The sequence below is a fragment of the Sander vitreus genome, chromosome 17 (assembly GCF_031162955.1).
Source record: "Sander vitreus isolate 19-12246 chromosome 17, sanVit1, whole genome shotgun sequence".
In the NCBI taxonomy this organism is placed as follows: Eukaryota; Metazoa; Chordata; class Actinopteri; order Perciformes; family Percidae; genus Sander; species Sander vitreus.
Window position 1 is genome coordinate 6891816 of NC_135871.1, and position 14261 is coordinate 6906076.

The 14261-nt window shown below is 41.6% G+C and overlaps 1 protein-coding gene across 1 annotated transcript in view; it reads right to left on the reverse strand.

Annotated features, from left to right (window-relative positions):
* The window catches only part of adgra1b (adhesion G protein-coupled receptor A1b), a 213048-nt gene that overhangs the window by 55625 nt on the left and 143162 nt on the right, over positions 1–14261 (reverse strand). The window contains exons 13-14 of the mRNA XM_078273676.1: positions 6156–6369; positions 5448–5656 (exon numbers count right to left, since the gene is read on the reverse strand). Coding sequence (XP_078129802.1) covers positions 5448–5656; positions 6156–6369 — 423 coding nt within the window. The remainder of the gene's footprint in view (positions 1–5447; positions 5657–6155; positions 6370–14261) is intronic.

The following is a 14261-nucleotide window of genomic DNA, read 5'->3' on the forward strand; positions in this document are numbered from 1 at the left end:
GTTTAAAACAGCAGATACTCCTGAGACCACTCTCAGAATGAGAAGTGAGGTCAGTGGGCCTCATGTTAGAACATTTTCATATTTTCATAATATTGTATTATAAAAACGCTATATCAGGCTGCCTGTTCTGCTCCATTTGCGGGCCAGATTTATTGAAGTCAGTAGTCTATTATAGGGGACAGCTGTCGATGCCGTACCATGACAGAAATAAAAAAGCAATGGTTTGACATTAACCCTCCTGTTGTCCTTGGGTTAAATCTGACCTGTTTTCAAAGATTATATAACAGAAATTTGTTTTGTTTTTCATCCTAGTTGCCCAAAAATAACACGGATGGATGGTTACCTAAAAAGCCCTTCACAAGTCATATTAAGAATCTGCTCACTACTTTTGGGCGTTTTATTCAATTTTACAGCATTATCCTGACTTAACAGTCCGTGATTATCCATAACAATATCCATAAACTGTCTGTGATTATCCATAAACATCCTCTGATCTTATTAGTCAAAATGATTCGTAATTCCTGCTTTTTTTAACACAAACATTTGATGTAATTTCATATAAATGAGGTTTATCGACCATAAATTCCAAAGATAAGTGTAAAACTAGAGGTTATAAGTTGATGTTAGTGGTGTTTATACTGGTGGTAGTAAAAAGACAAACAAAAAAATGCAGAAAACGTCAAAAGAAGTGTTCTAAAAACGTTGAAAAGCGACAAATACGTTTAAAAAAGCTGCAACAAAAAACAGCAACAACTAAAAGTTAACTTAAACTTAAGGTCTGGACCACTTGTGAATTTCTTAAATAAAACTGACTTAAGTAATTTAAGAGACAAAGTCTGAAAATACAACACACATGACATGACCTCGGTCTCTGTGCATAACGTAGTGTTTTTCCCGCAACGTTAGACAGCCAATCAAAAGCATTATTAGATCTTGGTACCAGCATGCTGCACGTTTATTGGCTCACTGATGCTGATGAGATTTACTCCTTTACGGAGTAAGATTTGGTAATGAAGGAGCTATTGTACTTTTAACTCCACTACATTCACTTGACAGCACAAGTTAGTTATTTGTTCCTTTTGAAAATCAAGATTTTACTTAAAAAGCATGTTTAAATCAGTGGTTCCCAAACGTTTTGGCTTAAGACCCCTTACAGAACAGCATAGTGTAATTTTAGGCCACCTAAATGTGTATGAGTTGTTAGCAGTTCCATCAAAAGAGAAATTCCCTGACTAAACTTGTCAGTTGGATTCATTTAAATAACTGTTAAAGGCCCAAATGGGTAAAAGTATCAAGTATTATGAATGCAGGACTTTCACTTGTAGTAGGCTATTTATTTTACATTAAACCATGGTCTGGGTGAATACTTTTTTCCATTTTGAATGGCTGCAGGGTGTCCATAAAAAAGATATAAAGGACACCTACTAAAGGAGTTTCGGTTAAACTGACTGTTTACCGTTCTAAATGAATGCGCCACATTAAAGATGCAGTAGGTAAGGGACAATAACATGGCTGGATAGCTAGTTTGTCTTGCTGGTAAACATACTGTCAAATTATATTTATTGATTGCCAACCGTACACGTTATTGACTTTGAATCTTGCTAGCATAGCTTAGCTGTCTGAGCTGAAGGGTTCTATGAGCTGAGCGGACTATATAAATATCTCCCGTTGCTAAGCGTGATAAGTCGTATCTAAGGCCCGTCCAATTTACTGGAGCAGTGAACAACATAAGAACCTCATGGGTTGAGAAAGATTGTTCCTGGTATCAGTCAAACCCTCAGGTCTAGCCAGGGAAACAGAGTTATTGTTAGAAAAAACTTTCGATTTTATTGTAAAACGCATCCAAAATATAAATGAATGTTCTTTTTTTTTTTTTGTATTGTATATGACAAGTGACCATGGTATAAGTAGGGTAATGCCCGACGAGGTGTCCATTGTCAGGAATTAATGGTGGACAGAAGAGGCCAGAACCGTCTGACGCGCAGTAAACAATCTAAATACATCTTCCACCACTGGACTAATCTAACTCTTTTTCTCTCTCTTTATCTGCCTTTTTTATTGTATTCCCTGCAAACCATCATCACCAATACCCACTCCATCCACACTGTATGAGACTGTACCATGTTTTACTAACACCTAGTCTACTGTAACTGTGATGCAGATGTAAAGTGTCACTAGAGGAGCCCTTCTGTTTCCAGGTATCCACTTCACTTCACATATTCATCACAATCTGTACAGTGTATGGTAATACATGTCTGAACAGCTCTTCCCTTATTGGACCATGGCCTTAGGGCCTTTGTTATGATTGGATACTTACAAAAAGCCAGCCACCCCCTCCGTGTGTCTCTCGTTCTAAAGGTCTGCTCCTGCATATTAAACAGTCTGGAGCGAATTGCAGCAAATCAAATGCAGGGACTTCTTCATCTACGTTATCTCCTCAATGAATACATAAATAAACAGAATTAGCCACTACTGAAAGAGTAGGAACATACAGTACACTGTGTGGATGCAGAACAGAGGTGTGTCTTTTGGAGAGGGTTAAAAGGGGGTTGGGGGGGGGGGGTGGGGGGGGGGGTTTGAGACTTCTCACTGAGATGAAGACAGATGATGAGTGATGCTGCATTGCTGTAAATGATTGAGTCAGCCCTCCCTTCAGACAGACACGGGGCTGCTGAGGAGGAGGCGGGACATAAGGAGGGAGACAGGGAACTGTCCCCAGTGCTGAAATCTGGAACGGCCACTTTCTAACAGCTTCAACTTCAGCTCAGTGCAGGAAGAAGAAGAAAAAATCCTAAACCAAACTACCTGACCCACATCTGAGACAATCTGTATCACTGAGTAACAGGTCAGTCATTGACCTGCCTTCTAATGCGAGAAAAACTAAAAGATGCATTTATTTACACCTTCTGAGCTTTCAAATCCACCACGGCAGGGAGAGTGTGAAAATATGCCTGAACAAAAGCTTTGCTGTCAAGTTTTTCCCCCCCACACGTCCCATCCCAAGTCGGTTATTTGGCATTCTGATCACAAAGCCAGGGGAGGGAGATTCTCTACCATGTAATTCTTTCTGCGCCAAGTCAAAAAGATTCTCATTAAAGTACTTTCCTATATCCCAAACCTCAGTCCCCGGGGACAAATTGTATTGGTTTGTCATGCTATTTGGAGACTAATCATCTCCACACACACATGCACACGCACAGGCACCGACTTTGAAAGGGTCTAGATCAACAGGAATTGGATATTGCATATTGAAATGCATGGTGCCTTTCAGGCATCTTACTACCCCCCCCCCCACATATTCTTTGAAATGATTTTGGAATCTGTTGCATTGTTCATGTTTCAACGCTGTCGTGCTTTGTGGCTAACCCTCTGTCAGTTAGCTCAACATCACAGAGGCACCATGAGATGGATTCTTACACTGTATATATTGCAGACAGATTATCTAAGGAGGAAATCAGCTGTATCATTGAGAAGCAGGGAAGGTGATACAGCTAAATGAAATACTGACGGGACCGCTGAAATCAGGACACAAAGCATACTTCGCACACACACAATGCTAAAACACAGCCACCTTTTGGATCATTGTCACAGCAGCTCAGATGTCAAACTTTGGTCGAATATATACAGACTTTGGTAACTTGTTACCATGACTTTCCTTCAGGACACCAAAGCAGCATTAATGTTATTTAAGTGCTCTCATTTGTAACTCATGTCAAATGAGAGCTTCACTGATGGCTGGAGGCGCCTTACTTGTGCATACTGTAAATTTAAAAAAAAAATGTCAACTTGCAGCCAGGCAGTAATAGGCAACTCCTCTCCATTTGACATGAAGAAATTATGCAACAGGTTTAGTACTTGCAGAAGCCTCCCTATAAAATGCTGTAATGGTCATATACAGGAGAATGATGTCACAAGTCCCTAAATAAGGGTCCTTTTCTCGGGCACTGCAGAGACCAGGCGGGTGTGGTGACTGCATTAGTAGACGCGCAATCCCCGGCGCAAACGCTGGCATAAGAGCGTATGATGTGAATGTGAACATTCCTGTGACGGCTTTCCACCATCGCTATGACTACCTTCTACTTGTCGGACGTGTGTTGAAGTTCAAATCATTAATCTGCTGCCAGGAAAATTTGACAAATCTGCCGATTTCGCTTTATTCCGATAGCCACAAGGTGCCCATTGACGGTGCGCCTCCCCAAAAGCCCCGCGTTGGATAGAAAAATACATGCACAATGACAATCTGACATCTGCTCTCCATCTGACAACAGCTTAGTATTCTCCACAGACACCCCACTCTCTCCCCCAGAGCACCCCATGCCGTTTTTCTATGCCGCTTCCCCCCCCCCCTCCAGCTGTATCCCACTCTTTCTCATTCCTATGCGGCTTTTTTTTTTTCCTCCTCTCGAGCCACATTATTTCCACACACGAACAACGGAATTGAACAGCGGCTTCATAAAATATGCAGGTAAAAAGGCAACTCGGAAAGCAGCAACATCTCAAGCACAAACACTTTTCCATGTTCTACTGAGAAACTGACCTCCCAGTCTAACGAATCCCACTCTTCGGTAAACATCCGGAGGATTTCTTTTCATCCAAAAAAAGAAGCGGACCAGGCAGGCGGCGCAGCGGCTCTATGGAGCGACTGGGCGATGCGATGCCATTGCGCTTTTGGTATTATCCTCATGAAATCAATTTGAACACGGGGACGTCGTCAGGAGAAGGAGAAGATGAGGAAGAGGAGGAGGAAGAAGAAGAAGGCATCTCGGCGGCGTCGAGACCAACTTGAGCGACACAGACGAACGACGCTGTGGTTTACAGTCCAACATTTGGTTCTTGTTTAGGTTTTTTTTTTTGTTTTTTTTTTGCTCGCCGATGGTTGCAACCAATTACCACACCACATGCGCTCGGAGGCGAATAGCTCCTGACAAGGCGCTCCTTCTCTTGAGCCGATCTTCTATTTCTATGCTGTGCTGCTTTTTGGAAGAAGAAACAGAAAAGGGTGGCAGGCTATAGCTACAACACACGCAACTTCTCATTTCCAGGATGTAGTGTGTGTGTGTGTGTGTGTGTGTGTGTGTGTGTGTGTGTGTGTGTTGGGGGGACGTTTAGCGTGGCGCATATCCTATTCCAAAGCCAAAAAAATCCCCGTGGCGCATTTGACAAATCCTTTTTCCCATCTGCTGAGGAGCAACAATAAAAAACGCCTTTAAAGAAAAAGGTCCCTGCATCAAGTGCCTCTTAAAACACGTGACTCCCGTCTACTCCATGGTGAAAAAAGAAGATGCATTTAGTCCATTATAGGCCCTATAAACAGTGTTGTGTGTGTGTGTGTGTGTGTGTGTGTGTGTGTGTGTGTGTGTGTGTGTGTGTGTGTGTGCGTGGAAGGGGGGCATGGCGGTTTGCTAAGAATGAATGACACTGGTATAGTCTACCACAAGACTACTCACCATTAGCACAGCAAAGTTATTATGATGGGTGCAATGAATGGTGGTCGTGTTGCCCCCGGAGCCTGTTATGTGGCAGCCCTCTGCCCTCCAGCCACCGTGTCCATCCAGCAGGTCAAAATCCCAATAGGCTGCGGTGGGGTCTACACCCAGTGCGAAGTGCCTGAGAGCAATAGTAACGGAGTGCACGGCGCTCCCGAGGCTGCACCCATCTGCAAGGAAGAGAGAAAAAAAAAAAAAAGCCAACACGTTCAATTAGTGAAACCAAGTGGAACGTCTGGAAGTGCAATATACAGTATGTGGCTAAAAAAGAACCGTGGACACGGGCGCGCACATTCACTCGCGCGACATTAATGTGTCGGACTGTAACAGTCAGCAGTTGACACGCTGTTGTGTGAAGTGTTGTACATGAACTTTAATGTCAAATAGAAATAGAAATGCAGCAGTGAAGTGCAACATGCATGCAGCCATTTCAATTCGTTTTAAATTCAATAAACAGTGGCAGAAAGTGATTGAGTTTTGATTATTATTATTTTTTTGGGCAGCATGCATACTATGGCTGCGAAGCTGTGTCAACATGTTGCGCAGAACAAACTGATGGACTGCGTGTGTGTGTGTGTGTGTGTGTGTGTGTGTGTAAGCATGTCGGCAATGTACAGTGCAGCTGCGTTGACATCACAGGCATGGTGATAAACATGGCTTTCCTCTTACCTAATTTGGTGAAAGCAACTGGTGTTGAAACGCTCCTACGCTTCCCATCGTCTGCGAGGTTGGACGAATTCCCCGTACAAGGGAAGAGTTTCCCATTGCGAAACACAATAAACTGCAGCTTGCAAGTGGAGTTATCAACAGATTGCAACGCAGCAGAGGAGGAGATAGGCGTACCAGCCAGCGGTAAATGGATTGAGGCGACTGCCACTGAGTTCTGCGGATGGAACAAAAAAAAAAAGAGAGGGAAATAAAAATTAAATAATGTCTCCGAGATGCGCAGGGGGGGGTAAAAAAGAAACAAACTCCCATAGAAAAAGACAAATTGCTTTCCTCTCCACGAGTGCAGGCGACCATAGACCACAAGTGACCAAGGGAATGAGAATCACGTTTGAAGCGCTCTAGTGCGCCGATTTGGGCAGGCTCCCTGCCGCAGAGGTGGAAATGGTTCTTACCATTTCAGCTTGAGGGCACATCAACACTGCAGCTTGATTTAAAGAGACAACCGGTCTGACTTTATCTTCTTTTCACCAACTATAAACACAAAAGAACCCCCGAAAAAAAACACATCCCTGGTATCATTTTGGGGGGAGAAAAGGTTTTCTAGGCGAACGGTACAAGGTGTAGGCACTCGCCATCTTTGAGCACACGTGAATCCAAACTCATCTTGCAAACTTGCTTTTTTATTTCTGTAACTGCAAGCAAAACCCCTCCAGCCATAACCCCAAATAATCCCATCGGAGTTGCATTCAAGATCCACAATCCCTCTGGTCTGTCATGACCTCCTATTGCACATTGAACAAGTCGCATGTTAGCAGGCAGGACTCAGGAGTCTATGCCCTTCGTGTCCCAAGAAAATCAGGAACCAGCCTTTTGGAGCTGCATGATATACAGCTGCAGGAACTTTGCCCACAGCTTTAGAGGATTGACACCCCTGGTGGACAGAAATGTTGTTCAAGGGTGTGTGGACCAGTGACTGGCTGCACTTATAGGACAGCACAGGCAGCACTTAACCCTGCCAAAAGATCAAGTTTAATAATAAAAAAGCCTCCAGAGTAGCACTGTCAGCATATAAGACTTGCACACTCCACTCTATGCCTCATAGTAGGTAACCAGAGGTAGTATTCAGATCCTTTACTTAAGTAAAAGTACTAATACCACATACTCTGTTCCAAGTAAACGTGCTTCATTGAAAATGTTACTTAAGTAAAAGTATGTAAGTATCATCAGGCAAATGTACTTAAAGTACTAAAAGTACTCAATGTAGAAAAATCCTTACATTTTAGAGACTGACAACGATCAAAGCAGTTCTGTGTTTAATCGGCTGATCATTTCATCCGTACTTATAGGCCATTATATTGTTGGGTACTTTAATTTATAATAATAAATTGTATTTTGTAAACTACATGAAATAATCTTAATTTGTAAAGTAACTAGGAACTAAAGCTGTCAGAATAATGTAGTGGAGTAAAAAGTACAATATTTCTCTCTGAAATGTATCAGAAGTAGAAGTAGAAAGTGCCATGGAAAGAAAAGACTCAAGTAAAGTGCAAGTATCTCAAATATGTACCTAAGTACAGTACTTGAGTAAATGTACTTAGTTACATTCCACCACTGCAGGTGATATATACCTGCACAGGCTATTATTCACTTGATATATCACACATAAACATAGAGAAGAGGAACCACAGTGTTCTTGCAAAGGCAAATAAACATATGATCTACACACATGATCTCAGTTGTAATTTATTCAGAAAAGTGCTCATCTTTTCCTTCAGTTGGTAGAAACACTCTTCTGTTTCTTCCGCTGCTTAAAACAGAGAAATATCCTCTGCATTGATGATTACACAGAAAACTGTAAATTCAAAGATTATTTTCATTGTTGATTAATTTGACGAATATTTTCTCAATTAATCGATTAGTTGTATGGTCTATGAACTGTCAGAAAATGGTGAAAAATGTCGATCGGTTTTTCCTAAAGCCCAAGATGACGTCGTCACATATCTTGTCTTTGATCCACAGCTCATACAATACTCAGTTTACTCTCACAAAAGAGTGAAGAAAGGTGAAAATATTCAAATGTAACAAGCTGGAATTTTTAACAGACTAATCGATTATCAGAATAGTTGGCGATTCATTTAGTAGTTGACAACTAATTGATTAATCAATTCATCTTCGCAGCTCTATCAACAACTGAGGTTATCAATACATTTCTGTGCGACGAACAGATTTCTAGGAAGAAGCAAAAACACTGTTCATCCAGTAAGCGACCCTAAATGGAGAATGACGCTAACGACGAGGCCGATGATGTGTTCGTAGCAAAGATAATGATTGTGTTACGCTACGGCTCGCTCTCCAAATGAAGTCTTGTTTTGTCTGGCTTTCAATCACGTCACCCCACAGTGTGAGGGGATCAGCGCTTTGAGCCTAGAGGGGAGGGAAGCTTTCTGCCCAAGATGAATGTGCATGCACATAAAGTGCCCTTATAGTTAATGGGGAGCTGCTTAGTCAGACGTTCAGCCCAATCAATGTCCAGAAGAAAGATGGCCACATTTCTTAATCAACAAAAGCTCCTTTGTCCATTCGTACTGTATGTGTCTTATGCTGGCTATTTGCTGCTGCCTTTTATTATCCTGGAAAATAGTAGATGACAAGGACAACAAATTCTCCAAACCATACGACCATAGGCGTAGATTCCGGGGGGGATGCAGGGGATATGCCCACATATAGCACATCACAAATATGAAAAAAAAAGTTCAATAATAACTGTTCAGGAGGCTCAAACAATAACTGTGTCTACTTTGCAACATTAGGGGGGTTAAAGAACACAACAGGACCATGAAAAATAAAGACGTGATTTCTTGTGATTCCATGTCTTTTATGTAGATTTAAACTTTGAAGCTTATGGCGGTTACACTTTACTTGAAGGTATCTACATAAAAATGACATGACACTGTCATGAACGTGTCATAAACATTATAAACAAGTCATAAACGTTTATGACATAACACTTCTTTTAGTAAGTGTCATTCGAGTTTTGTCATGACAAGTTATGGTTAGAGTTAGAGTTAGGTTTGGGTTAAAACGCAACGCCCAGGATGGGCGCTGTGAGGGGCACGGGCACAAGGGGACCACTGGTGTGAATAAAACACTTAAAAACCTCCTTACAAAAACAGGTTTGGTTATATATAAGCTGTTTAAAGAAGGCCAGACATTAAAAGGTAGGTTAAAAGAACCACTGGACAGGACGGACAGCGGGAGATTAAAACTTTAAATAAAAGGTCACCTCCACACCTGCCCTGGTCTCTCTCCTAGAGACATTACAAAATAAATAAGTAAAATAAAAAAATAAAAAATAAAAAAATAAATATATATATATATATATATATATATATATATATATATATATATATATATATATATATATATATATATATGTGTAAATAAATAGCCCGGTGTCACAATACAAAAGAAATTCTATCCCATATTAAAGACATATTATTTAACCTAAAAAATTAAAATAAAAACATATAAAGGGTCTAAAATACTGTCTGAATTACTTGCCCTTGAGGTTAAAAAATATACACATACCATTAAAAAATTGTAATCAGTGCTGTGTTTAAAAGTGCTTTAAAAAGTAAAAAATGCCACACAATGAATAACCATAAATAATTTAAAATAAATCATAGAATAAAACCACACTGTGAATAAAACCAATGGCATGTGTATTATCATGTTAAAATCTTGAGGCAAGTAATTCAATTTGTAATAATAATAAATGTCAGCAATAAAGACAGAAGCACAATCAAATTATTGACAGTGTCATGACAGTGTCATGTGTTCATGATAGTGTCATGACAGTGTCATGTGTTCATGATAGTGTCATGACAGTGTCATGTGTTCATGATAGTGTCATGACAGTGTCATGTGTTCATGATAGTGTCATGACAGTGTCATGTGTTCATGATAGTGTCATGACAGTGTCATGTGTTCATGATAGTGTCATGTCACTCTTATGTAGATACCTTCAAGTAAAGTGTTAGCCTCATGGCTTTACCAAGGTCTCATTCTCTAACAGATTTGTTTTTGAGATGTACATGATTCATAAAAAAACATCCCGAAACGTGTGATGTTTTGAATATGCATAAAGTTTTGAACAATACAGAATAATAATAATTCCCTTTACATAAATTAAGACATAAACACCTACCCCCTTGAATAGAACAATATAGGTTGTCTATTCTTACCCTCTAAAACGACCAACAGGAGCGTTTTCCATCCTCCTATCTAAACGTAACGGTGGCGGTTTTCAACACATCATTAACGTAATGAAGCGGTGGTCACAGTTTGGTTAGGTTTAGGAACAAAACCTACTTGGTTAAATTTAGTAAAAGATCATGGCTTGGGTTAGAATCATCTGTTCAGTTACTTAACTTCCAGGTAACGCATGTGAAGGAGAACGTGATGCAGCTCCATTTGTTCCGTTAAGTGAAAAACAAAACTTGCCATTGACTTTTATTTTCAAATGGGACACGAACCGCTGTCGTCTGAGTGTTTGTTTGACCTACTGTATCCACAACCCCAACCTAACTCCTTATGCCAAATTTGGCGCTATATACCCCTATTTTCCACTGGGCGCGTCTGCGTTCCGGATGCATGCATGAAGCAGCTCTCCGATCCGCTCCTGTAAAGATACGTGGCAGGTCTATTTTCACGCAAGCCACGCGGCGTTTGGACAACCGGGCAGGAAGTGAAACAGCGAGAGTATCCAGTCAATTTACCCAAACACTTGGGATTGAACAGTACAACAGCTTATTATTAAATATTAACTATGACTATGAAAAGACAAGAATGTAAACATAATAGAATTAGAATTGCTTGACAAATGTATATACGTTAAGAACAATATATAACAGTGAATAAGTTATAAGATGTAGATGTTATGACCACAGTCCAGATTGTGTTGGAGGGCTAATATAGCCTATAAGAAGGCATGGAGTTTAACTGTAGGAGTGCTTGGAGTGGAAGGTAGATACTAGCTTAATAAACACGTGATTGTTCTGGAAAGTACTTAGTAGAGTAAAATCTGCGAGTCGGGCAAGAAGACGCTCCGCTTCTGAGACGCTCCTGGTGTGGCGGAGGACGGAACTAAACCGGAACGCAGCACAGACGTGCCCAATGGAAAAATCGGGGTTATACTTTGTCACCTTACTTCCTGCTTCGCTCCCGTAAAACAATTAGGAGAGGGCGCTGCCACTATAAACGTAAATATGAGTCGTGACTGCTGCTTAAAAAAACTACTTATGGGAGCGTTTTTCGGGGGAGGGCAGTCTCCGACGGCGTGCTTGAGCACAAGTCATTTACATTACACCCAGTGTGTGTGAGGAGTCAGTGGTGATTTTACAGCATTGGGTTTGTTCCCCATTAGTTTCTGCATTGAATAACTCTTGAAAGGCTATTGATTTCCATCCTGCGGTGTGTGCGTATGCGTGTGGGGAGGAAGAAAGACAGAGAATCCTTGCCTTGATATTTATGTTGCATCAGTTCCTTTCTCCAAACAGCTCAAGCTTGGCAGTCTGTTTCCAAGACATCACGGGATACAGACATCAGAGATAGAGGCGGAGAAGGATTTGAGCCTCGGTGACCATCGAGACACGGGTAGTTAAACACAGGGCAGGCTCGCTATCCGAGTGGTCCCTTTCTCAACCGGCGAACACAGATGCCAGGTGACCTCCATCCCCTGGGGCGGGATGTTTTCAAGGCGTTCAACTCACAAAAAGAAATCTTATCTCGTATACTTGTCTCCTCATCTATTTCCACATCTTTTATCCTCTTTTATGTGGCGTTTCAAAGGGATTTACAGCCCAGAGGGTGTGCAATAAGCCACGGCATAAGGCGCAAGGTCCTGTTCTAAGCGACAATCTATGTTCCTCCTGAGCAAACTAAACGGCTACATTTCCTCAACCCCAACGCCACCGGGGACCCTACACATCAGCGTTGATTTAGCTGGTTGTACCTCAGCCGTGTGACCTTCCTCCAAGCCCCTCCCTTCCCAACGGGGCCGCATGCTGTAGCCTTAGTAACCATAATCACACACTGCTCTCCGTCTCGCGCTCTAGCCTCAGGATCCTTCTCCTTCTCCTTTTTTTTCCACTTCTTTTCCTCACAGAGGGCATCCAGGTGAATGTCAGCTCCTATTTCAGGCTGTTCCCTTTCCTCCACCTCCCTCCTTCCCTCCTTCCGTCCCTCCCTCCCTCCCCCACCTGCTCCTTGATGCACGGGCCCTGCTCGATAGAACCACAAAGCTGCAAAACAGCCTGCAGGGCGAAACACGACAGCGCTGTTTGACCCGGGGCAGCCACCAAATCACAGCACAAACATCACGCTTAAACACGGCTCCTCGACATCACAAGGGGGGGTGTGGGGGGGGGGGATTATTGTAGCCGTGTGTTTAAGACAAAGAGGTGAACATTTAGCAACTGTGTTTAAAAAAAAAAAAAAGAAGCATAATCCAAAATTAGCAAAAGCTACAGCTCTATGCCTTTGTAGATATATCTGTGGCAGAGATAATTTGTTTATTTGCGCAGGCGGCAACTTGAAAATTAACTACAAATGAAATGAATTTAGCTCAAAGGGCAGCCCGCTGAGCTCGGCCCCAGCCGAGAAGAACTGCTGACGAGCACGATGGGAGATTTGCATAATTTTTTGTGTGTTATCATTGGCAGTCCTGTCAGCGCAGACGTGGTCAAAGACACGGTGACCATGACAAATAGGTAGACATCAGGAAACGTCAGGGGGTTCATTTCCACCCATAACGTTTCAGAGTTTGACAAAAAAAATCACAGTTTGCTCACAAGCAACATTTAGCGAGACCATCCTCTGCTGGAGCTGCTTTCCAGGTTTGTATTTGTGTTGCCTGACATTAAAAATAAAATACAAAAGCGATGCCATGGTAGCAGCTCGAAAGGTTTTTTTTTTTTTTTTTTTCCTTCTTCTCTTGAGCATTATTATGTTGTAGTGTTGTTAGCATTGCGTATCAAGAGAAATTAAACACATTCCCACACGGTTGCCATGCCAACAGGCGTCTGTTTCTTCCAGATGGGTGGTGTTGGTTGAGGGGGGCATTATGAGCAGATTTGAAGCAGGAAATCAGGCTCTTTGCTTCAGCTGTCAGCTACACTCTCCTCAGTCAGCTCTGACTCAAGCTGTCACATCACAGGGCTGGGTCTTAACAAAAACCTTCAAGAGGCTGCAACAGATGGACAACATTGTTTGATTAAAAAGGCATTGTGGATTATACATTAATGAATGGATTGTGTGTAAAAAGCATAACTAACATATTAGCTGCAGGGCGATTAATAATGAGCCAAAAAAAAAGGGGGCCAACTCTTTGAGACAAAACAGATCTTAGAAGGGACATGTATTAGCATTAATTAATGCAAATACATGACTCTCTACAGAACCTCCATTGTCAGCGTCCTCCGTATCCAGAAATGTGTTGTGAGAGTTACTCATCAGTCTGCCGATGCTACATCAGTGTAGCCTACATGCCCATTATCAGTGAAGGCAAAGACTGACTGTGACTCAGTGCAGAATGTCTTTTGAAAGCACATATTTTCATGCCACTGTGTAATGATGAGAAACAATTTTGGGCAAACGAAAGAAAAAGCTATCTGTATTTCATTCCTCTGAGTCATCTACCATCTATTCTTACAGGGTCAGTTCACCTAAATCACAACATATTTTAACTTGTTAGTATCTGGTGGTATCACATAGTGTCTGTTTAATGTGCAGAGATTTGAAGATATCCACCTATGAATCTTGAGATGCAACTAGTTCTTGGAGAGAAAGTAGTCCACAGTGAGGTCTGTGGATTTATTTAGGAGAGCATCCTTACAGCCAGACAACATGTTGATATTGGACGTTTCCGCAAAACCCTGGATTATGTTATACAACAAAGTTTTTTTTAGACCCGAACCAAATGTTTGTGAATATATAAGATGCATGATTATGACAGTAGATAGTGGGGATGGCAAATACACTCTGGTTACAGGTTTGGGCAATTAAAACACTTGGTGAAGGTTAGGGAAATACCTTGGTTAAATGTAA